General features: G+C 37.8%; 1 protein-coding gene across 1 annotated transcript in view; it reads right to left on the reverse strand.

The window, feature by feature from the left end:
• Nucleotides 1-2688: 2688 nt before the first annotated feature.
• PPARG (peroxisome proliferator activated receptor gamma) overlaps nucleotides 2689-23187 on the reverse strand; it is a 66141-nt gene continuing 45642 nt past the window's right edge. The window contains exons 5-7 of the mRNA XM_075183164.1: nucleotides 9193-9392; nucleotides 7092-7545; nucleotides 2689-3782 (exon numbers count right to left, since the gene is read on the reverse strand). Of these exons, the coding sequence (XP_075039265.1) occupies nucleotides 3535-3782; nucleotides 7092-7545; nucleotides 9193-9392 (902 nt within the window). The 3' untranslated portion in view covers nucleotides 2689-3534. The remainder of the gene's footprint in view (nucleotides 3783-7091; nucleotides 7546-9192; nucleotides 9393-23187) is intronic.

The raw sequence follows: 23187 nt of genomic DNA on the forward strand, positions 1-23187 counted from the left end.
AACTGCACAACAATATACAATATTGAATATTGTGGAAATGTATTAAAGCACTGTATTGAATATATTTAGCTTCCACAGATCAATGGCATTTTTGATTATAAACGAGCGATCTGAAAATGGTTGTTGATATAAATGAACTCAGTAAGGACAATTCCATTGTGCAGGGTTGCACTGTATAGCAGCTTCTAAATGAAGCTTTTCAGGTTGAAGTTCTCAAGAGTTGAAGATGATGGATATCATAGGCATCATAAGAATAAAACCCCATTCTCATCTGCCAATATTTTGTTAAAGCACAATCCCTATCTAAATACTGTGGTGTCCTGCCTCTTAAACTTTATAGTGTGATTCCCCCGACAAGCATGCCGCACAATCAATGCATTAAATCTGTTGCTATGGGCAAAGTATGCTGCGAAATATCTAATTAACATGCCATTCAGACAATAAGGGGGGAATTCAATTCGGCCGCAGTCAACGTGGCGCTAATTATATTACGTTTAATACGGTAATTTAACCTTGATCTCTGCTCGCGGCTCCCTGAGCTGCAAGCAAAAACCAGCGGTAAAGATTACCGTATTAATGGTAATAATGCGCACGATTACCGTATTATCGGTAATAGTGCGCAGGCCGTGTTACTTTTGGAAGTTTTCCCCCCTATGAATGAAATCTGGTGTCAGACCTATAAAATGGCTAATTCAGCTTCCAGCAATGTCACAATCACCACCAAGCGAGACTAGACAGTGAATGATTAATTTGATCATCATACAGAGACTATAAATTGTCAGGTTAGTCTTGGATGTTGAACTAACTGAGTAACTAATTATTCATTTGATTAGTTCATGGCCAAAACAGGTCAAAGAGAGTCAAATGGAAGCTGGATTAGTAGAAGAAGACAGCCCCTATGATGTAGATGTTGTGGATGCAGTAATAGAACCAGTATGTTGTATTCCTATAGTGGAAGATTCCTCTTATTTTCTTCCTACCAGTATATATATATATATATATATATATATATATATATGTGTGTGTTTTTATTCATTTGTGATATATATTATGCAGTTTCGTCTGTAGACTATATTTGTAGAGGCCTGTGACACCCTCATTTTTCTATCTTGTTATATACAGGGAGCCTGCTAGAGTTGGCAACCATACACACATGTATAATAATTCACAGACAGACAGAATATTTGCTGACATACTGTTATTTTATACTAAAGTCTCTCTAACAGTGAGTTTAGTATGAGGATATAAAGACAGAGGAAGATCAGGGAAGTGTTTACAATTCTCCAGTGCCAAGACATTACCTTGGTACTTCTAAAGATAGTACAGTTGTCAGATTTTTTAACTTAATGTAAAACTTCACAAATGTAAAAAAAAAAAACATATTAGTATGTATGTGTATAAATACAGCAATAGAAATCGAAAAAATACCTCTGCCTTATACAAGGTGACAGGATGGATTAAAGGGGGTTAGCAGTGGGATTCTGTAATTAGAGAGATGTATGTACACAGCATTACAGATATTGGCTCTTTAACAAACACTGAGTGAGAGCCAGCTGAGAAGAGATGGTCCTTTCTGCTATTGGATTGTTGTAACAAATGTATTATTAACATTGGAACTCCAAGTTTTTAATTTAAATTTTTACCTTAGGTATGAATAATACTTGAGGTTTGAAACATTGTTAAACGTTCACTGGACTGGGGGGTGGGGGGTAACACTTGTTATTACAAATGTAGGCTAACGTTAATACGTCATATAGCATAATTCATTATAAATCTTCAGGAGATGAACTAATTATAGCCATGATTATTATGTAGGTGCACACTCCTGTTGAACCATTATGGCTAACTACTAGCTGCTGGGCCCAATAGCAAACATTTTATTGAGAGGAGGGCCGAAGGGCAACAGGCGGCCCCTGAGGCTGCATGCGGCCCTCTGAGCCTTCACCTGCACCCCCCCCCAACTTCTTCCTGCTTTATTATAGATTTGTTCACTATATCTTGTAACACTTGTTTAAACCACCTACTGATATGTTATTACAGAAAGGGGCCTCCTTTAATTAAATGTATTGTTATAACATATTAATGAAAGGGTATTGTGTGGTGCTTCTGAAGGTTAGAGGGCCACCCATGAGAGTGTATCAGATTGCCTATCATTGCTCTTGGAGATTGTATTAAAACATTGGAAATGAAACAATGCAGAACACTGGTCGTTGACTTCATTGCGTCACAGTGCAGATCTTATACTTGACACTGCATAGTAAGCAAATCCAATGAGGGATAAAATAACACTGACGTCACTATCAGTTATGTAATACCAGTGCCTAGCCAGTACTGTACTTGCCAAAAACATGACAAAATCAATAACCTTGAATTAGTGGTGAAGGCGTTTTGTTAAAGTGTACATTACCTAATACAGTCAGGCTTCCAAGGGTAGGGAAATGGGGGCATTATCAAAATGTGGCAATAGGTCATCTTTGACATGTTGGTGTCTAGCTGATGTCATGTTTAAACGTAATCAATAGGAAACCGCTATTTGAAGTAGCTTTCTTTGGACTCATTACAAGATCAGATTTTGTACATTTTTACGAAACAGGAAAGGGGTTGGTGGAAACATGGTAGAGCAGTCACCCGCCACTGTGCATCTTGATAGCTCGCTAAGGCTTACTTTATAGTAGGAAACAACACTCATTTCTTAAAACATTTTAATATTAAAAGTAATTGTACATGTGCTTTATAAACCAGCTGCATAAAATAGACCAGTTATATGAAAGCTTTGTGTCTTTTATGGCTTTGTCACAGTAATGTTGCTGCTGTTTACAGATTTCCCTCATAAAAATAGTGCAAATTGTAAAAATACATAATTATAAAAGGTTAGTTCAGTACAGGTCCCCATAGTTCTCTTGCAGGAGTGGTGGAGTTTCAATACAAGTTATTCTTTCACAACCTGTCCAAGGCTTGCAGATGTGGTTGGAGCTCCAGTACAACTTGCTGTAGATCTCGAGCAGACGTGATTGGAGTTTCAGTACAACTTGTTGTAGATCTCTTGCAAACGCAGGTGGAGATTGAGTACAGGTCATTGTAGATCTCTTGAAGATGTGGTTGAAGGCTCAGTACAAGTCCTTGTCGATCTCTTGAAGATGTGGTTGATGTCTCAGTACAAGTCCTTCTAGATCTCTTGAAGATGTGGTTGAAGGCTCAGTAAAAGTCCTTCTAGATCTCTTGAAGATGTGGTTGAAGGCTCAGTACAAGTCCTTGTAGATCTCTTGTATGCAGAAGGAGATTCAGTACAAGTCCTTGTAGATCTCTTGCAAATATTGGTGAAGAGTCATAATAAGTCCTTGTAGATATCTTGCAGATATTGGTGGATATTCAGTATAAGTCCTTCTAGATGTCTTGCATGTCTTGGTTGGAGATTTCATAGATGTCTTAGTAGATCTCTTGCACATGTGAGTGGACATTCAGTACAAGGCCTTGAAAATATCGTTGAGATTCAGAACAAGTGCTTGTCAATCTCTTGCAGATGTGAGTATAGATTCAGTACAAATCCTTGTAAATCTCTTGCAGGAGTGGGTGGAGGCTCATCTCCACCTCCGTTTTCCTTATAATCTGCAATAACTGGACATGCTCTGTCACAACTTGTCTAAGGTCTGTCATCTTTTGGAGAAGTTTAGCAAAGAGTTGAGTGGAGTCCGGGTGGTTCATCTTGAGTTGCAGCTCTAGGGCCTGTAGCAAAGTGTCCTGAATATCTTCTATGGGCTTCACATTCAATAATCCGGGTCGATCTAAACAGTAAATATCAATAAGAAACAATAAATTCAAGGGGCAATTCTTTTGCAATGCAATAACTTTGTCATCATAAAAAAAGTAATCATGTAAACATGTAAAGAAAAATCCTCTTGAGCATAAAAACACTTATTATCCATATTACCTAACACTGTAAATGGCAAGCAAGAGACGTTCAAAGGTGAAAGGAAAATTTAATTACAACGTAAAAGTATAATATTATACATGCAATCATTATACTAAGTATGAGAATTTGTTTTGTGTGGACTGTGAGAACTGTGGTTCAAAACTGTCACTGTGCACAGATAGCCTTGACTATCCACATATATATGGGCAGCACGGTGGCTTAGTGGTTAGCACTTCTGCCTCACAGCTCTGGGGTCATGAGTTTGATTCCCGACCATGGCCTTATCTGTGTGGAGTTTGTATGTTCTCCCCATGTTTGCGTGGTTTTCCTCCGGGTGCTCCGGTTTCCTCCCACAATCCAAAAATATACTAGTAGGCTGTTATCAAATTGACTCTAGTCTGTATAATTGTGTATGTTAGGGAATTTAGACTGTAAGCTCCAATGGGGCAAGGACTGATGTGAGTTGTCTGTACAACGCTGCGGAATTAGTGGTGCTATATAAATAAAAGATGATGATGATATATACATCATTTCAAGTGCATGTCATCCTGGTGATGCTTGACCAGTGCTGTCCATCTCTCTATTCCCTGTACCTATAACACACTACAATCCTGGCAGCAACTCCCCCCTCATAGTCCTTAGAAAAGCTGCCTCCTTCCATCATTTTGCATTAGTAGACACTAACAATATTTTTATAAGGGTAGCAAATGCCTAAAATATAACATAGTTTCCAACTGTTCCTAATTTTCATGTACAGTCCAGGGTTTTAAAGATTTGTTCTTGGAGATGTCCCTATTTTTCAATATTGGCCAACTGTACAACAGAAATGCTAATTTCTCTGCATGTTAGATGCATTTCTACACTAATCTTAATCTCTAGGTTTTAGAAGTTAATATATATTGAAAAGGATAATTTAAATGCAAAAGTACATTATTATTATTACATTCAGTAAATTTGACACTATGGAGATTCTAGTGCTGCAAGGTCTATTGTACATAACCTACATGAACTAGGATATAGTTCTTATACTTCAAACGTGAGATCTAAAGGATGTTCCTCAGCAACAGTGGGGATAACAGAGATCGATCCCACCAATCAAATACTTTAGACAGCAGTTGTCAACCGCATCCTCAAGACACACTATCTGCATGTTTTGTCGATCACCTCACCGAACTGGTGACTTTTGGTTAAATTGGTGATCTGTGATGGAGAACCACAAAAGTTACACTCTTTAGAACCATGATGGGCTAGAGGTGGCCCCAGCACAATCACCTGAGGCTCCCAGCTGCTTCCTTCTTTTTTATTATTGTGCTTGCTATTGCTTTTAATACTTTAACTTACTTTTAACTTATTATTGAGGTGAAGGTTAGAGGAACGCCCATACGGCCCCTGAAGTGTATCACTACTACTATAGGACCACAAATACCCCGGTCTGGGGTTCTCCTTTAAATGTTGGCAAAGCACGTTAGTTGTACTGCAACAACAGCAACACATTGTTTTATATGGCTGTTTATCCCAAACACATAATTTTATGCAGTCATTTCAACAGTTCTTTCCCCCCATTATAGATATACTTTTAAATAAGCCCCATAATTGTGGTGCACGCTGAAGTGAGAACATTTTACAATATATTATTGGAAAATACACAATATTTCTTTCACAATCTACTTCTGGTCATAGAAGTCTGGTTGGAACCAGCTGCTATTATATATTTTACACCTGCAGATAAATAAGCCCAGTAAACTTATCCTCATATGACATTGCTTTACTCTGACGTTTACAAGACGGTTACACGTTAACAGATTCTCGTTCTCTGCCCAACCTTGATGTCCAATCTCATAAAAACTGCACATTATTGAGTTTAACTGGGAATGAAGCCACAATATCCTGCTTAGTGCCAGAGAAGATCCTACAGCATAAAGCAAATATAACTTATTCTTCATCGGATATTGAAGGTTGCTCTTCAATGATAGCTCAGTTGCCAACCCTACTGAATAGATGGATAGCTATTTGAGAGGCAGGAATATGATTGGAGAGATCTTCTGATTTATATAACTGATATATTCCTAGGGGTATATTTACTAAACTGCGGGTTTGAAAAGTGGAGATGTTGCCTACAGCAACCAATCAGATTCTAGCTGTCATTTTGTAGAATGTACTAAATAAATGATAGCTAGAATCTGATTGGTTGCTATAGGCAACATCTCTACTTTTTCAAACCTGGAGCTTAGTAAATATACCCCCTAGACTTATGCTTTGTCTCTAAAGAGGATCAGTATTAAAACTTGTTATTGCCAGTTGTGTATGTGCAGTGAAAGTCATGATCTTTAATTATTACATTGAAATGATTGACAATGAAGGTTAATTATAATAAGGGTAGAAGTAAAACAGTGATATCTTGGGGCAGAACTCTGCTGCAGATATGGGGAGGAATCAGGGGCAATTATTGTTTGATATTTTTGTCAGTGTTCAGTGGTTGACATGAAATCAGAGGTACTATGACAATACCAGTTTTAATGTTTTGCATGCTGTGTTAGGTATGTTAATAGAATAGGCTCCCATCATGAAGATCATTGATGCCAAGATGACCTGACCAGCGCACTTTGAGGTGCAGTCTTACAGTCTCTTCTCAGGAGGCACCACCTCAATCTAAGAGTACACATAGGAGGAGACCCACAGAACCCCTAGCTCTAAGATGGTGCAAAATGTTCTTTATGGAGTGAACAAGGCTTTGTTCCAATCGGCACAGCAAGGAACACCACTCGTTCCATCCCACAATATAAGTTTATTAATCAAACTCTGAAAAATGAAATGTTGTTTTTATGCACTGCTTTGCGAGAGTAGGTGCTCCGTATTTAGCAAAGAATGTCCTCACTATTCCTAAATCCTCCCCTCAGCCTATGCAAATGCTGCCATATTGAGCCACAATACAATGCACAGAAATCTATGTGCATGCTGGGACCAAAGCTGAGTTTGTGATGCTCCTCTGCAGTTTCCAATAAAATTACCTGCTCTGTATGTACTAACAGCTGTACATTACCACGTCTCTTGCTTTTCTATATTGGATGTAGTTCTCAGCACATATTATTATCCTGCATTTATGGATAACGGCACAGTGTATTTTCTCAACTGTTATTCTGTTATGAAGCAGAATATGTCCCTGCCACAGACCAGATCTTACCTCCACTAAGTATGATGACAGCTACAAAGATGGCAAGGTCACTGTCGTCCAATTCTAATGCGTTAAACCTTATGGCAAATTCAAACTTGGGCTCCATAAATTCACTAAATGGCTTCCTTAAGCTCTTCAGAAACTCTCGGGTCATAAAACCTTGACCCTCGGCAATGAGAACACCGTCTTTATTCATGAGAGAGGCCAGCATTGTAAATATGATCTCATGGACCCCGTACTTCAGGAGAGTTACTTGGTCGTTTAGGTCAAGGTTGACAAATCCTGGGATGTTTTTTGCAAATTCAGTGATCTCCCGTACGGATTCAACGGAACGAGACTGACATCTCTGGAATATACGTATGGCAACTTCCTTGTTCTGCTCCATATAAGGGTTCAGGGAAGTTTGGCACTTGATCTGATCCTCTCCCATCATCAGTGAGTTCATATCATAGATTACCACTGGCTGAAAGAAGATCAATAAAAATACGTCATTAATATAGCCACTTACCCCTTGTTTTGTCACAGCTATTTTTTATGTTGCTTATATTGAAATTTCATTTTCTTACTTCTTTATTATGTTACCATTGTTATCTATGTAGCATTAGTTTCACTGACAAGCCAGACGTCCTACAGAAAGGGTAACTAAGTATATTATATTGGACTTGGCTTTTGAGATACATGGTTTCTGATATTTATTATCGCAAAATAACTGACAATAGGCCAAGTGAGCCTATGAATAAGTATTGTAAAATCTGAAATCATTAAGCTGTCAATCACCATTGAAGACTGGTTCGGTGCAAATGTGGCTAAATACAGTTACATTGTATCCGGACACCCATTCAGTCATTACTATAGTGAACTTTGCTTTGATGGTTTTATCTTATCAAACATACAGCTGAAAGCTCTTTGTCATTATGTCTTATAGGAGACTCGTTGTAGTACTACATTGATCACTAACGATTTATTTCAGGCCTAATATATACGATAGATAGATAGATATAGATTTATTGTCATATATCGACATCAAGATACGTGTTTTGATTAATATAGATTCCAAGTATTTTATGATTGTGGTAATAAAAGATGTATTTTATTTATATAATTTGACAGTGCTATTTTTATTTGAATTGTATTCTAATAATCCAAAACAACATTATTAAAGCTCCTATATTTTTAAATTCTTATTTCTATGTGGATATACCTGAGAATTTAGCCTCCAATGTGAGAGTTGACAGACCTGAATAATCAGTGTCCACTTAAGTATTCAAAATTATGGTGCTCAGTGAAGGATGTCACAGCACCCCACAGGAACCAGGACAAACTTAATCTAAACTCAAATAAATCTTTGCCAAGTTATATATTGCATTGTTTATTGTAATGGGAGCATTAGAATGTACGGTATTGTTAGGCGACCTGTTAAAGTGGACCTGCCAGAAACCACACTCATGTCTAGGAAAAAGTAAATTAACAATGTAATTACTTTTTCTATCGCATCCCATAAAAAAGCTGCCCACGTATGACCAATGTTGGTCTGTGTATGTAGTCATTTGCCAACTGCGATAACAGGTCTGATTGCTGAACGGCCAGAAAATAAATGTGGTTATGTTGGAAATGGTCTATGAGGCATTAAGATATCAGCTGAAAAGCAGCATAGGTCCAATTATGAATAACTTAGGAAGGTTTGCTGGAGCTAATTAAACAGTAAGGAAACGGGCACAGAAACATGAGTCAGTATTAGAAAGAACTGGTGCATTACTCCAAATAAGATTGGAGCTCAAACCACAAAATGCCTTTGACGCAAATAAAAAAAACTATAGCATAGTGATTACTTATAGCAAATATATGTGTTATACTGTTGATGCTTAAACCAGCAATGTGCTAAGTCTTTGAGACTACTTTGAGTCTGGAAGTCAAAGATAAATGCCTTATGTAACCTGTCTGAAAAATATGTATAATTTGTTGTGAATATGAGTGTCTGCTGTTACCAAGATGTGCTACACTTATATACAAGGAAAATGACCTTCCACGAATCCGGACACATCCTGTGCTGTCAACACAATAGAAGGGTGTACAACCCAGTAAATCATTTACACACATAACTCCCACTCACCGATTTGTCTGTTGTCCTTCCTGTCAAAATGGCTCTGGCCTTGCCTTTCGTTAAAGGGAATGACTTGAGGTATGAGTCATACAAGTGCTTGGCCAGGACCCGTTGATCAGCACATTCTGGATTTAGCTGGTCGATGTCACTGGAAATCTCAGCCAAGAGCTTCTCCTTCTCAGCCTGCGGCATCCGTCCAAACCTGATAGCTGGAAACACAATTTTTTTTTTGTGTGTTATTGAGGCAGAGAATATTATTAACATTATGGAGAGAGTCGCCAAACTGTGATAAAACAAGAGTGTGGGGTCATAAAACATGCAATAAAATCCATTGAAAGGTTTGTTATTTTGGGCAATATCGCGTGCAATAAAGAAGAGGCATGTTTAATGAGCGCTTTGATGAATTCCATCTCTAAATTTTATGATGACACCAGTCAGTTGATAACAGAAAAATCTCATCATTTTGTTCAAAGAATATCATGCATAAAACTGCAGATGAATTTAAATGACTGGTTTTATAATTCTAAGTACACCTTTAAAGGGAATATCCGGCTATGGACATTTCTCAACTTGAAAGAAACTCCTAGGCAATAGACAGGTGAGGGTCCATCTCTGTTGCTGATTTAGTATTGCTGATAAGACTATCAAGAGTTATAATTCTTGATGGCCACAATCCCAGCAACATATGGGTTAACCGTGGCAAGTCCTTTTCCCCTTGTAAAAGATGACCAGAAATCAATGATTGTGTAATAATAACCAGTAACTGTCCTGTTTGTTTTATTAAGGTACAATAGGGCCCCCAAGGAGATAGAGGACAATACCCTCACCAATCAGCTTCCTGTAAACCACCCAACATTTGACAGTAGAAAATACAAAATAAACCCTACCTAAATCAATGCAAGTTTGAGCAAGATATGGAAGCAGTTAACACTATGGGCCTGATTCATTAAGGAAAGTATTACTATCCTTTATTTGTTTCCGCAGCGCTGTACACAGTACAAACAGTAGACCTAACAAGGTGACACAGTACAGAACAATAAACAGAAAATACCAATGCTTCAGGAACTCCAGGGAGACATATGGAATAAAGACAGAGCAGAAGAACCAGTATGGAGGCAGGAGGGGAGAGGGGGCCCTGCTCATACGAGCTTACATCCTAAGGGAGGGTGAAACAAAAACAGGCACAAAAGGGAGCCAGTGAAGCAAGGGGGAGAGAAGAGAGGGACCAGGGGAGAGAGGGAGAACGAGAAGAGTGGATGAGGGGTTAGGTGGATGGTTGGTAGGCTTTAAGGAACAGTTGGGTTTTAAGTGCCCGTTTGAAGGAGCACAGGTTGGGAGAGAGACGGATGGAGCAAGGGAGGTCATTCCAGTGCAGGGGGGCAGCTCGGGAGAAATCTTGGATTCCAGAGTGGGAAGAGGTGATCAGAGTGGAGGAGAGGCGACTGTCATTGGCCGAGCGCAGGGAGCGGGCAGGAGTGTGAATGGTGATGAGGTTGGAGATATAGGGGGCAGTAGACTGGGAGAGAGCTTTGTAGGTGGTGATGAGGAGTTTGAAAAGAATCCTGTAGGGGAAGGGGAGCCAGTGTAAGGCTTGGTAGAGAGGGGGGGCAGAGGATGAGCGGCGTGAGATAAAGATGAGTCGAGCAGCTGCATTGAGAATGGAGCGGAGGGGGGAGAGATGGGAGAGGGGGAGGCCAGTGAGGAGAAGGTCGCAGTAGTCCTAAAAAAAAGTTGCACCTTGGCAAAACCATGTTGCATTGAAGGGGAGGCGAATTTAAAATGTGATGGCAGATTTATAGTTGGAGTAGGGCATGTCCTAGATTAACTTTACATTTCAGTGTACAAATAAAGATATCAAGTATGTGTGTGCTACATGAAAAAAACAGCCAGTATTTATCTTATGTGCAAAATAATTAATTAATTTGCACCCCTTGCATTGTAACATGGTTTTGTCCAGGAGAAAATGTACTCCTTTATTTACTTACTTTCCTTAATGAATCAGGCCCTATATATGTAAATGTTGATGGTATATGTTTTACAAGAGGCAGCATGTATGATAGGTTAAGTGGTGCTTTAATTAGCCGTGATTCTGAATGATATAAAATGTGCTTAAGGCATGACTTTCAGTCCACTAAGCCGCCCCATATTTTATGTTACATACCAAACTGCAGTTATCGATGCAGAACCTTTTATTGCTAAAACTGTCCTGGGAAAACCTTAGCACATGGGCGCGCTACCAAAAGGAGGTGTGTATCCAATGCAGCAAAGCACTTCTAAATGTACGAGCACACGCAAAAATGTTGCACAATTGCTCGTTTCTCTCGCTGAAGAGAGGATGCATGGAGCAGTTATGTTGGATAAGTTCAGATCACAATCAAGGTATATTATTAAATGTGCAGTTGCCAACTGTTCCTATTTTCCAGGGACAGGCGCAGGTTTTAAACATTTGTCGCCAGACATTTTTATCTTAAAAATTGCTCCTCAGTTTAGCCATAGCTGATTTTAAGAGGTGGCGGTTTTGTGTGTGTGAAGTATTAATACATTGCTCAAAGTAAAGCTGAAAAAGCACTTCTACATCAAGGTGCAACGTGGAGGTGCAAAGTGGAGCCCATTAAATTTATAGAACAAGAGATGTTGCAGATATCAAGTTTTTGCAGAATGGAAACGGGTGTGCAATACTCTAAACAACACGCCTATTCTGTACTCTGATAAAAACGCCTTTGCTCCACCAAACTCCTCCCCTCTGATTGTCCAAACTGCGGCAGATGTCCACTATGGCGGAAATCTTGGCGCACTTGTAAATGACCTCCAGGCACTTTTTACAAACATGAATATTACTTTAGACCATTAATAATAAGTAATTGGGCCTCAAATACATTTATGAATTCAGTTCTCTGTAGATTAAATGAATGACACTTGAAGTATGTGAGACTTCATGGGTAAAATGCAGAAAACAGAATTATTTACGTTGATCTCATGATCTAGGGATGCAGCCGCAACAAATCGAGTTAACAGCAGCTTACAGTGGGAGTATAGGAGTTGTGTAATACGCAAATTAAGAAATAGTTGAACCTATAAAAAATTCTGTGGAGGCTAAAATCATGAGAACTGTAAGGGTAAACGAGAAATACATTATTATTATTAGTATGGTCACTTTTTCACATGGTAGGGTCTATTTATCAAAGTGTGATAAGCCCCCTTTGCTAGGAAAAGGGGTTTCCAATAAAAAGAGGACTTGTTTTTGCTATACTTTATATAACAATGGAGTCACCACTCTGTTTTCACCAAGCCTGTTTTGGTTGGGCACATAAATACTGTTTCTAAATAGTTCTTCAACAAAAGATAACGCTTTCAGGATATCACTAACATAAGGTAAGCACTAAAGAAAAATAATTTATGGATTCAATTCATTATTTATTTCAGTGTAGGTCAATTTTAAATAGGTGCTGATTTTTTCTGGTAGGGGAATGGTAGCTATAAATTATGTATTATATCTACCGCCATATTTTATGTATAAAAGCTTTAGATTTACTTTAAAATGCTTTATTTAACCTTTTTTTTTTTTTATTAAATAGCAGTAGAACAAATAGCCCTAATTTCACGCATGTGCCCAATGACAGAGTCTGGCCAGCGAAGCCATAAGTAAATCTTAATGCTCTGTGCCAGTGTCGACGGGTCAGCAGATGGCTAAAAAGTCCTTTTTTTCATCACCAGGGTAAGAAGCAATAAAAAGAAACATTATTCACCTTGGCCAGGTGAATAATGGTAAATAAACCAATAAACCCATAAGTCGCTCTTTACAGCAAAAACAAACTGACTTATAGGCCATCTAGGCACATGCACAGGGCAGCATACAAATAGTTTCTTCTTAATCTTGTATTTCTTTTTTACTTTTGATATGTTAAAATCGTGTTACTTGTTCTTTACAACCACCTATCTTTCTAAGTAGAGGAATCTTGAACATTTTGGTTCCCGCTGTGCTTTTTTTTTCTGTAAATTAAACTGTATAATGCATTTAATTTTTAAAATTTACATTCTGTTGACATGACCAGAGCGCTCCGGAATTAGTGGCGCTATATAAATAAATAAATGATGATGACCTCATTATAAATCACATTTTAAATCACCGTTCCATAAATCTACTTTGTTCTTAAAGTTAAATTTAAAACTGCTGAATTGGGTTCTGTCTGACAACCTTCATATGAATAGGTAAAAGACCTTACACTTCTGTATAAATATTATTACCTGGACTGACAGATATAATTTGTGGAACCATTTAACCTTTTGCTTGCCAAAGCTGCCACAGCTGGCTTCATCTTTGTCTCTTATGAGAAAGACGTCTCCTCAATATCTCCCACAAAACATGTATTCATACATACACCTATGCTGTTAATGCAGATTCCTTGTACAACAATAAAAATATTTCCCATGTGTTTTATGCTCATTCAGACGCAACCCTTAAATAAAAATAGCTTCACTCTTTATAGTATTTAACCAACGCCTCAACTTTCAAATAGATTTCCAGGACAATATATTAACAAATTCTATTGATTTAAGCAAATGTTTCAACCTAAAGTAATACTGAAAAATGCTTGCACAGGGTCTAGTTAGGAAACAGGAAACATCACCATCAATGACAACATAAACTGCCAGCCTGAAAAAAATATGTGCTTTCCAGAAGTATCTTATGATTTATTTGTCATTTGACAATGTTTTTTATTTTGCAATACCCGCAATGGAAAACAAGATTATTTTCATACAGTTTAGGACTGTTGCCAGAGAAGCCTCTTGTACTAGTATTTAAAACAGATTCCCAGGACTGAGCTCCAAACCAGGGAAAAATTCCCCCCATACAACTTTCTCAGTATATTCAAACACAGCTTTATTTGCAACGTACAACATGGCAGGTGAACCACAGGGGCAGGTACAGACTGTTCTATCAATGGATGGATGGTATTAAAAATACAAGTTATATTTTTGATGAGCCCAGTAATTGTTTTAAATCTAATAATAACTGGAGTATGAATATGGATATAAACATTAAAAAAGAAATCTGCAAAATACTCAGATCTAGTACCCTCTATGCTCTAATCACCACAGGTCAGCTTACCTGCATATTAAGTTACACAGTGATGCTGTAAAAGCAACTTATTGCATTTTGTCTTTAATTTAAAACCATTTGTAAAAATATATAATAACGGCAATTTTGCAGATGTGTATAAATAGGTCTTTTGGGGGATTTGAATGCAGTATAACATGAAATTTATAATATTCTGCCATTAAATTGTATGTATTATATATATGCTCTAAATTTGTTTTGTATTATATTTCTGCTTAGCCCTTTGTAAAATGCTTTATTTGTTTGATATGACAAAATGTGATACTTAATTGTGATATACTGTACATAACAGCTATATTAGTTGCAAAATAGCTAAACAACAACAGGACAACCTAAACATAAAAAATATTACAAGCCGGCATAGAAACTAAAATTGCCAACCAGTTTACTAGGAGCCACCTAGTGGGTAAACAATATTTTCTCCCTCATAATGTGACAAGCAAACTGTACCTCTCCACAAGACCCATCTCACCCCGCACACAAACTCTGCTATATTTTCCCAATCTATTTTCGACTGCTGCATTTAAAAAAAATAATGTTGTTTTATTTTTACTTTTTATTTATAAATTTTTAACCAGTAAGGCTACAGCAAGTGGAAAATCAGTGGGAAAACCAGAAGCAGACCATTGTGTGCCTGTCTTCTACCGAATCCAATATAAAATACTTTTACTAACCTACAAGGCCATCAACAAAGCTGCACCAACATACATCTCCTCTCTTGTCTCAAAATATCTCCCAACTCGGCAACTCCGTTCTGCAAAAGATCTGCGTCTCTCATCCACCCTCATTACATCCTCCCATTCCCGGTTACAGGACTTTTTTCGGGCTGCACCCACTCTATGGAACTCTCTCCCTCGCACAATAAGACTCTCCTCTGTTCTACAAACTTTCAAGCGTTCTCTGAAAACCTACCTATTCAGACAAGCTTATAATATTCCTCAACCACCATCTTAACCTCACTACCTTTAGCCTGTTACACAATTTCACACAAGACAACTACCCCCGGACCAACATTGTTGTGTGACAGGATCATTTAGCTTATGAGTCACCCTACCTTTGCAGTCTGGCTGGGCCAAGATGCAAAATGTATACTTAACCTCATGTGTCAATCTCCCATTGTCCCATAGATTGTAAGCTTGCGAGCAGGGCCTTCTCACCTCTTTGTCTGTTTTACCCAGTTTGTTTATTAGTTTATTACGTTTGTCCCCAATTGTAAAGCGCTACGGAATATGTTGGCGCTATATAAATAAATGATGATGATGATGATGATTGTGTGAGGAGAGAAATGGCTCATGTTGGAATGTTTGGATATGGGGCAATGTATATACAAATGATTAATATTTCAAATATTTATTATAAAGATATTATGGTTCTCGAAAATCAGAAATCAACTTACAGCAAAAACTTTCAAAATGGGAACATGCTTGATTCAAAATAAAAATGTTTGTCAAAATGTAAAAATAAATAAAAATAAAAAAGGCATGTTTGGGGTTTTAGCTTAATTGTGAATGCATGTTATTCCTCATAGAACAACATTAGATTATATCAGTTCATTTAAAATGTAACAGAATCAGCTGTTACATCATGCAGGGGAAAAGAACATTACATCTATAAACAGTTCTGAAAAAATGTCCCCAAAAGCTGAACTTAGGGGGTAAATTTACTAAGAATCGTGCTCGGTGGAGGTTTTAAACCTCCACACATTGACGGCGGTCTAGTGCTCCAAACCGCCGCATTTACTATAGGGCAGTTTGAGGCTGCAATGTTAAATGCCTGTTAATGGGTGGCGGATTGCAGACATCTAAACTGCCGGCGTTTTAGACAGGTTTTTTTAATTCCTGTTTCTGATTGGCTTGATAGCTCAAACATGCTGTATGAGCTATCTTGCCATTCAGAGCCTAAGAGGAAGCACCATTCACATATAAATAATGGGGCAATCATTATTTATTGCCTAAGGGGCAAAATTAATTTATAATGAACTTACAGGGTCAAATTTTAATTTTCATTATATTATGGGGACAAAATGATTGTATTATTATATTAGGGGGCACTATGTAATGCCACATTGTGCGTCATAAATAATTATATCCACAATTAACAATCAAATAGTATTGGCCAGTTAATATAATTATATATTCATATTTCCTCCATAATATAATACAATAATATTATCCCCATAATATTATGAAAAATAAAATTTGCCCCCATAAGTTAATTAGAAATTCATTTTGCCCCTCAATCAATAAATAATGAATTCCCCAAAATGTATGTCTATGGTGCTTCCTCTTATGTTCTGAATGGCAATATAGCTAAAACATTGTGCAGTTTGAGCACTATCGCCTCCCACAACCACCTCTTTTGTTTTGGCTATTTGGACGGCGGTTCTGCAAACCCCAGTTTAGTAATTCCGGCTGTTTGTATGTTCATCATTGTTTAAATCGGGATGGCAATTTGTAAAGTGGTGGTTTTTAAAAATGTCTTTTCTGGCCATTTTAATGGCGCTTTGGCCTTTAGCAAATACGGCAGTTATAGAACCGCTGGATAAACATCTGGATAAACAGCAGCAGCACGGTGGCTTAGTGGTTAACACTTCTGCCTTACAGCACTGGGGTCATGAGCTCAATGGCCTTATCAGTGAGGAGTTTGTATGTTCTCCCCGTGTTTGCATGGGTTTCCTCCGGGTGCTCCGATTTCCTCCCACACTCCAAAGACATACTGGTAGGTTAATTGGCTATTATCAAAATTGACCCTAGTCTTTGTGTATGTCTGTGTGTGTGTGTTAGGGAATTTAGACTGTAAGCCCCAATGGGGCAGGGACTGATGTGAGTGAGTTCTCTGTACAGCGCTGCGGAATTAGTGGTGCTATATAAATAAATGGTGATGATGATTATGATGATGAAAACTGGCGGCTTCTTCAAATCGCCCTTTAGTAATTCTAGTCCTAAGTGTCTGCTATGCCATCGAGGAACCGGGAACCCGTCAACATGAGACTTGTAAACGTATAACTGCTAAAAGAAAATACACTAATTGCTGCCAGTATGCAAAACAATCATCTTTCAAGGGGAGTCTAGTGGAATTTCCCAAGTTATTAGAACAACTGAACCTGTAACTTTAATATGAGGCTGTACATAATGCTGTTGCGAAAAATTCAGAATGCTGATCTGGAATGATTTTTTGAGCAAACAGATTAACAGTCAATTAGTGCAGGATTTATCAGCACATTCTTTCTGGACTGGTCACATTGATTAGGAACATGCTGATATCTCCAGTGCTAAACGGGTATTAAAAGCAAACAGTAAATATTAATAATTGAGAAATGATTTATCAAGGGTCCACGCCTGTTCTGTTTGCTTGAAAAACAAAATCAATCACCATTTTCTCAGTGTGTTATATAAATACTTACCTACGACATGGACATAATACAAACATTTTTTCATATTAATATATTACAGGTAGCTAATCACAGTGTGTGATTTACCATAAACGTAACTCTTATTTTCTAACTATATATAATACAGATGACTCTACACTAAAGAATTTTGAAATTGATAATATTTGGTTAAGTAAGAATATATATAAGGCTGGGTACACACTACAGAAAATTTCTCCCAATGCAATATCTTTAAAGTCCTGATCAATATGGCACACTATACACGTGTACACACTATACACGTTTTACAAGATCTACCTTTAGATCTGTGCTCTTCATCTGTCATAACTATCCGCTGAAAAGATCTGTAAACTCTATGGAGATCTGCCTATACTACTGGTCGTAGGTGCATACACACCGCAGAATTTGCTCACCATCGTTCCATCGTTTATAGAGAGTTTTTACTCCGTTTATGAAATCAAATGATACAATGTGTTTTGGTACGATAAAACATGATCGTTGGAGCGTAGACACTAATGCAATATAGGACCTAACGGTCGTTTATCGTTTGATTGGCACAATAACCAGGTGAAAAACCTGTAGTGTGTACCCAGCCTTTTGAATGTGAGGTTGTTTAAAGAATAATTACATTTTTAAACAAGTGGCTTCCATTACATATATTGAGCCCAAACATACATATTTGCTTATACACAAAGTATGAGCTCTTATTGAGAAGATATAGCAATGCCTAGTCTCCCGTTATTCACACCTTTTAGACATACTTGCCAACTTTGGCAAGGATTGCTCCAGGAGATCGGGGGGGAGGTGGGGGTGCGGGGGGTGGATCATGTCATATGACCCCACCCACTAAACATCAATCACATTTTACGACCAATTACAGCAGGGGGTGCGGTCATGATGATGCGCAATTCACGTCCTAAGCCCAGCCCCCGCCACTTTACTATTGAGGTGGGTAGGAACCGGGAGGTTGCCCTGTTCTCCCAGACATTCTGGGAGAGAGGCAACTATGCTTTTAGATTGTAAGCTAATTTGGACAGGGCCATGTTTACCTTCTGTCACTGCATTGGAATGTTAGCATTATTATCCCCTTAATGAACAACAATCATTTAAAATCTGTGTTTTTGAACATGTTTCTGTGACAAAACAGGCAGTGATAAGACCCATGTGTAAATGCATATGTAAATGCTTCGGAACTGCATCTTTTAACAGTTATAATACACTCCCATTAAAATTAATTTAAATTTTCAACTGCGTTGACGCTGGTCAGATGCAGTGAACGGGAACGAGAAGTTTTCAAAATAACAACAGAAAGATTCAATGATTCTTCCACATCCATTTACATGGGCTGAACTTACATTAGAAACACGCCTTAAACATAGAATTTTAATGTCAGTGGGCACGTAGCCTAAATAAAGTTACAGCACATGTTTACAATCATGTTTGCACATAATTATTACATACACCTGTTTATGTAAAGAACGCTATTTAAAATAACAAAGTAATGTAACACCATGTTCTAGGTATTTCTCAAGTCTCTTTTAAGTGGTTTAACTTGACGGTAGATTCGAATTGCTTCAAAACTGACAAAAGAGATGCCTTATTTACTTAAACTAGTGGTTAAATGACCACAGTATTTACTGTGTAGGAATGACAAATTACTGTCCAAATAACTGTACATAAAACTACACCACAATTCATTGGTTTTCAGTTAGTTAAGGACTATAAATTCTCCTCAGGAACTAAAAGGTAATTTGTTATCGGACATCAAAGCTTATCACGCTGACAAACGATCCAACAGATTTACTACTGAAGAAAAACCTGAAAGGAAAAATATTTTTCTTTGATGGAAATAGCTTAAATAAATGAAAATTGTGAATTGAATAATGCCATATAAGCTTGAATAGCCATGGTGACACCCTAAAACTGTTACTAAAAAGTCATACAAGAATACACCAGTGAAAATAACACCTCTAGATGTTACAGTACTTGCATTTAAAAAAAAATAAATGACAGATTATCTTAAATTTACCCAGACTATATTCAGTGGTCTTCAATAATGCTTATAAAACCATTGCAGTCATCTTTGAATAAAATAAAATTAAAATGTGTAAGGATTACTAAAAAAAAATTACCCTCCTCTTATCATAATCCTATGAGAACTGATGAAACAGAGAAAAATCACTAAAGAGATTGGCCGCAATGGGTTATAATGTGTAAAAAATGCACATCAACAGTGAAAATATCCTTGTTCCTATTTAATGCACCAATTTGTAATAGGAAGAGAATAGCTTAGCAGGGTTTCCCAAACCCAGTCCTCAAGTACCCCTAACAGTGCAGGTTTTCCATATCTCCTTGCTGGAGCACAGGTGTATTCATTACTGACTGATACATTGTAACAGATCCACAGGTGGTCCTAATTATATCACATGTGATCCAGAAAACCTGCACTGTTGGGGAGCCTTGAGGATGGGGTTTGAGAAAACCCTGGCTTAGTGTATCAAGATACCAGTGACTGTAGGGATACAAAATGAGTGTATTGGGGATGGACGAGGGCTAGGCTCATACTGCACAGACCCATATGCCAAAAAAAAATAAAAAAAAAAAAAAATATATATATATATATATATATATATATATATATTTGTATTGCAAAACAAGTGATATAAACAAGTTTCAAGGGGTATAGATTATGTATTGCGGGGCCTTGGAGGTGGTAGTCAGGCATTGCTCTCTGCTTCCAATGGAATACCAGTCCAGGTGCAGTTTATACAGAAAGCTAAATTTATATGTGCTAATAAAATTAAAATGTTCAAGTGTGGCACATGAAATAAAAACAGCCCTTGCCCCTCTGACTCAATTGATACACAAGTAAGAGTTCAACAAGTAACATTTTAGGAGAAAATAAAGGTTGAAATAAATTAAGGGCATGGTCCACAAGTGATAGTTTGCAGGTATTTGAAGTGATAACTTTTCTTTTGCGGTTTTTTTTCAGCGCTATCTTGGACCGTCATCCTGTCAAGGTAAAATGGAGGTGGATGTGCAGCTATATATGCACAAGGTGGTTAATCAGACATATGTTGTATTTTTAGAAAATTGAATGCAACACATTTCTGTATATTTTGCAGCTAGCACATTATACTTATAATACTGTCAGCTAGGGATCTTAATGTTAGAGATCCCTGACAGAAAATAATGCTCAAAAGAATAACATGGGTGACCATTGGACCAGACCTGGGTTCCAAAGGGAATACCTGCACTCACAAATAATTATTTACACTGTTCATATTGTTATTGCTTAAATAAAATAAATGTCTATTAAGCTTGGCTGACAAAAATGATGTGACAGCTTTTTTATGTCACAAGGACTATGGTAGATTTAGTGCTCTTAGGGGGGAATTTGATTGGCCGCGTTACTTTCGGCAGTAACGCGGCCAATACATTGTACATTGTCTGCATGTGAGAGGCGAAATATTAACATAACCTTTCTAGGCCCAAACTCATTTTTATTTACTTTTTCACATGATGTTTCACAAACATTGTCCACTCAACCTGATCAGTCAATTATTTTTTGCAGTTAGTATATGACTCTTCTACTACTGTAAGCTATGGACTTTAGTGTTAGAGATCTCTGACAGAAAAAAAAGCTCATAAGAATAACATGGGTGACCATTGGACCAGACCTGGGTTCCAAAGGGCATACCTGCACTCACAAAGAATTATAGACACTGTTCATATTGTTATTGCTTAGATAAAATAATTGCCTATAAAGCTTGACTGACAACAAAATGATGCGACAGCTTTCTCATGTGACAAAGAATTTGGTAGATTTAGCGCTCTTAATGTCTACAGGCCTGAGGGGAAATATTAACATAACCTCGCTAGGCCCACAATCTGTTTTCTGTACTTTTCACATTATGTTTTACAAGCATTGTCCACTCAACCTGATCAGCCAGTTCCCCTGCTTGTCAGGTGAAATGAAGGAATGAGGTAATTCCAGCAGGACCCCTCCTCTCCTGAACAGGACTTTCTACTGCAGGCTCTGTCGCAATAGCTGTTTTTATTTTTTTATGCCTTTGCATTCACTGTCACGGACGCATGATGTTTAGTGCATTTTTTGTGCAGGAGGAGAAACCAATACCTTTAAAAAGATTTAAACTAACAAGATAGAAAATTCCCAGCTCTGGCAGATTTCAAAGATCAAAGTGAAAACATTCTGTAAAATCCATGTAAAGAACCCTGCAATGTTTTAACTAAAACACCTTGGGGTATATTTACTAAACTGTGGGGTTGAAAAAGTGGAGATGTTGCCTATAGCAACCAATCAGATTCTAGCTGTCATTTTGTAGAATGTACTAAATCAATGATAACTAGAATCTGATTAGTTGCTATAGGCAACATCTCCACTTTTTCAAATCTGCAGTTTAGTAAATATATCCCCTTGGTATGAAATACATAGCTACCAAACATATATAGTACCATGACAAATATTTATTGCATGCTAGTGATCGAAGAAAGCTTTATGTTCATTTAATTAAAGTTGAAAGTTTATAGTGCTAGAGTTAAAGCAAAAAATATAAAATGTTATATATAAAGTGTGAATACTTTTTATTATCTTGCATGGTCAGTACAGCTTTGTTTTCAGCCATTCAGAGTGATACACTAATTCATACTTGCCTACTCTCCTGTAATTCCAGGAGGCTTCCGAATTTCGGGGAGTCCTCCCGGACTCCCGGAAAAGTAGGAAAACCTTCCAGAGTCGCCGAAATTCACAGTATTGAATGGCGGGGGTGGGGATTAAACGCGTCATTAATCCTGCCCCTGCTATTCAATGCCGTGAATTTCGTCATTTTATAGTGGGGACGAGGCTATGATGAGGTGACAACATCACACGCCCCCTCCTACCCTCCTGTCAAATGACTTCACCCCCGGGGGGAGAAGTTTTGAAAGTAGGCATGCATGCACTTAATTGAATGGCTAGCTCTGTCCACCAACCAGTGTACTGGGAGACATATACTGAGTATGATGGCTTCTCTTGATCATGTCAGGTTTTAGATTGCACTGAATATACCCATGAATATATGCACTCCACTGTGTACTGTAGTATGCACTGAGTACTGTAGTATGCACTGAGTACTGTAGTATGCACTGTGTACTGTAGTATGCACTGAGTACTGTAGTATGCACTGAGTACTGTGTACTGTAGTATGCACTGAGTACTGTGTACTGTAGTATGCACTGAGTACTGTAGTATGCACTGTGTACTGTAGTATGCACTGAGTACTGTAGTATGCACTGTGTACTGTGTACTGTAGTATGCACTGAGTACTGTAGTATGCACTGTGTACTGTAGTATGCACTGAGTACTGTGTACTGTAGTATGCACTGAGTACTGTAGTATGCACTGTGTACTGTAGTATGCACTGAGTACTGTGTACTGTAGTATGCACTGAGTACTGTAGTATGCACTGAGTACTGTGTACTGTAGTATGCACTG

This window comes from Mixophyes fleayi, chromosome 8, assembly GCF_038048845.1.
Source record: "Mixophyes fleayi isolate aMixFle1 chromosome 8, aMixFle1.hap1, whole genome shotgun sequence".
NCBI lineage: Eukaryota > Metazoa > Chordata > Amphibia > Anura > Limnodynastidae > Mixophyes > Mixophyes fleayi.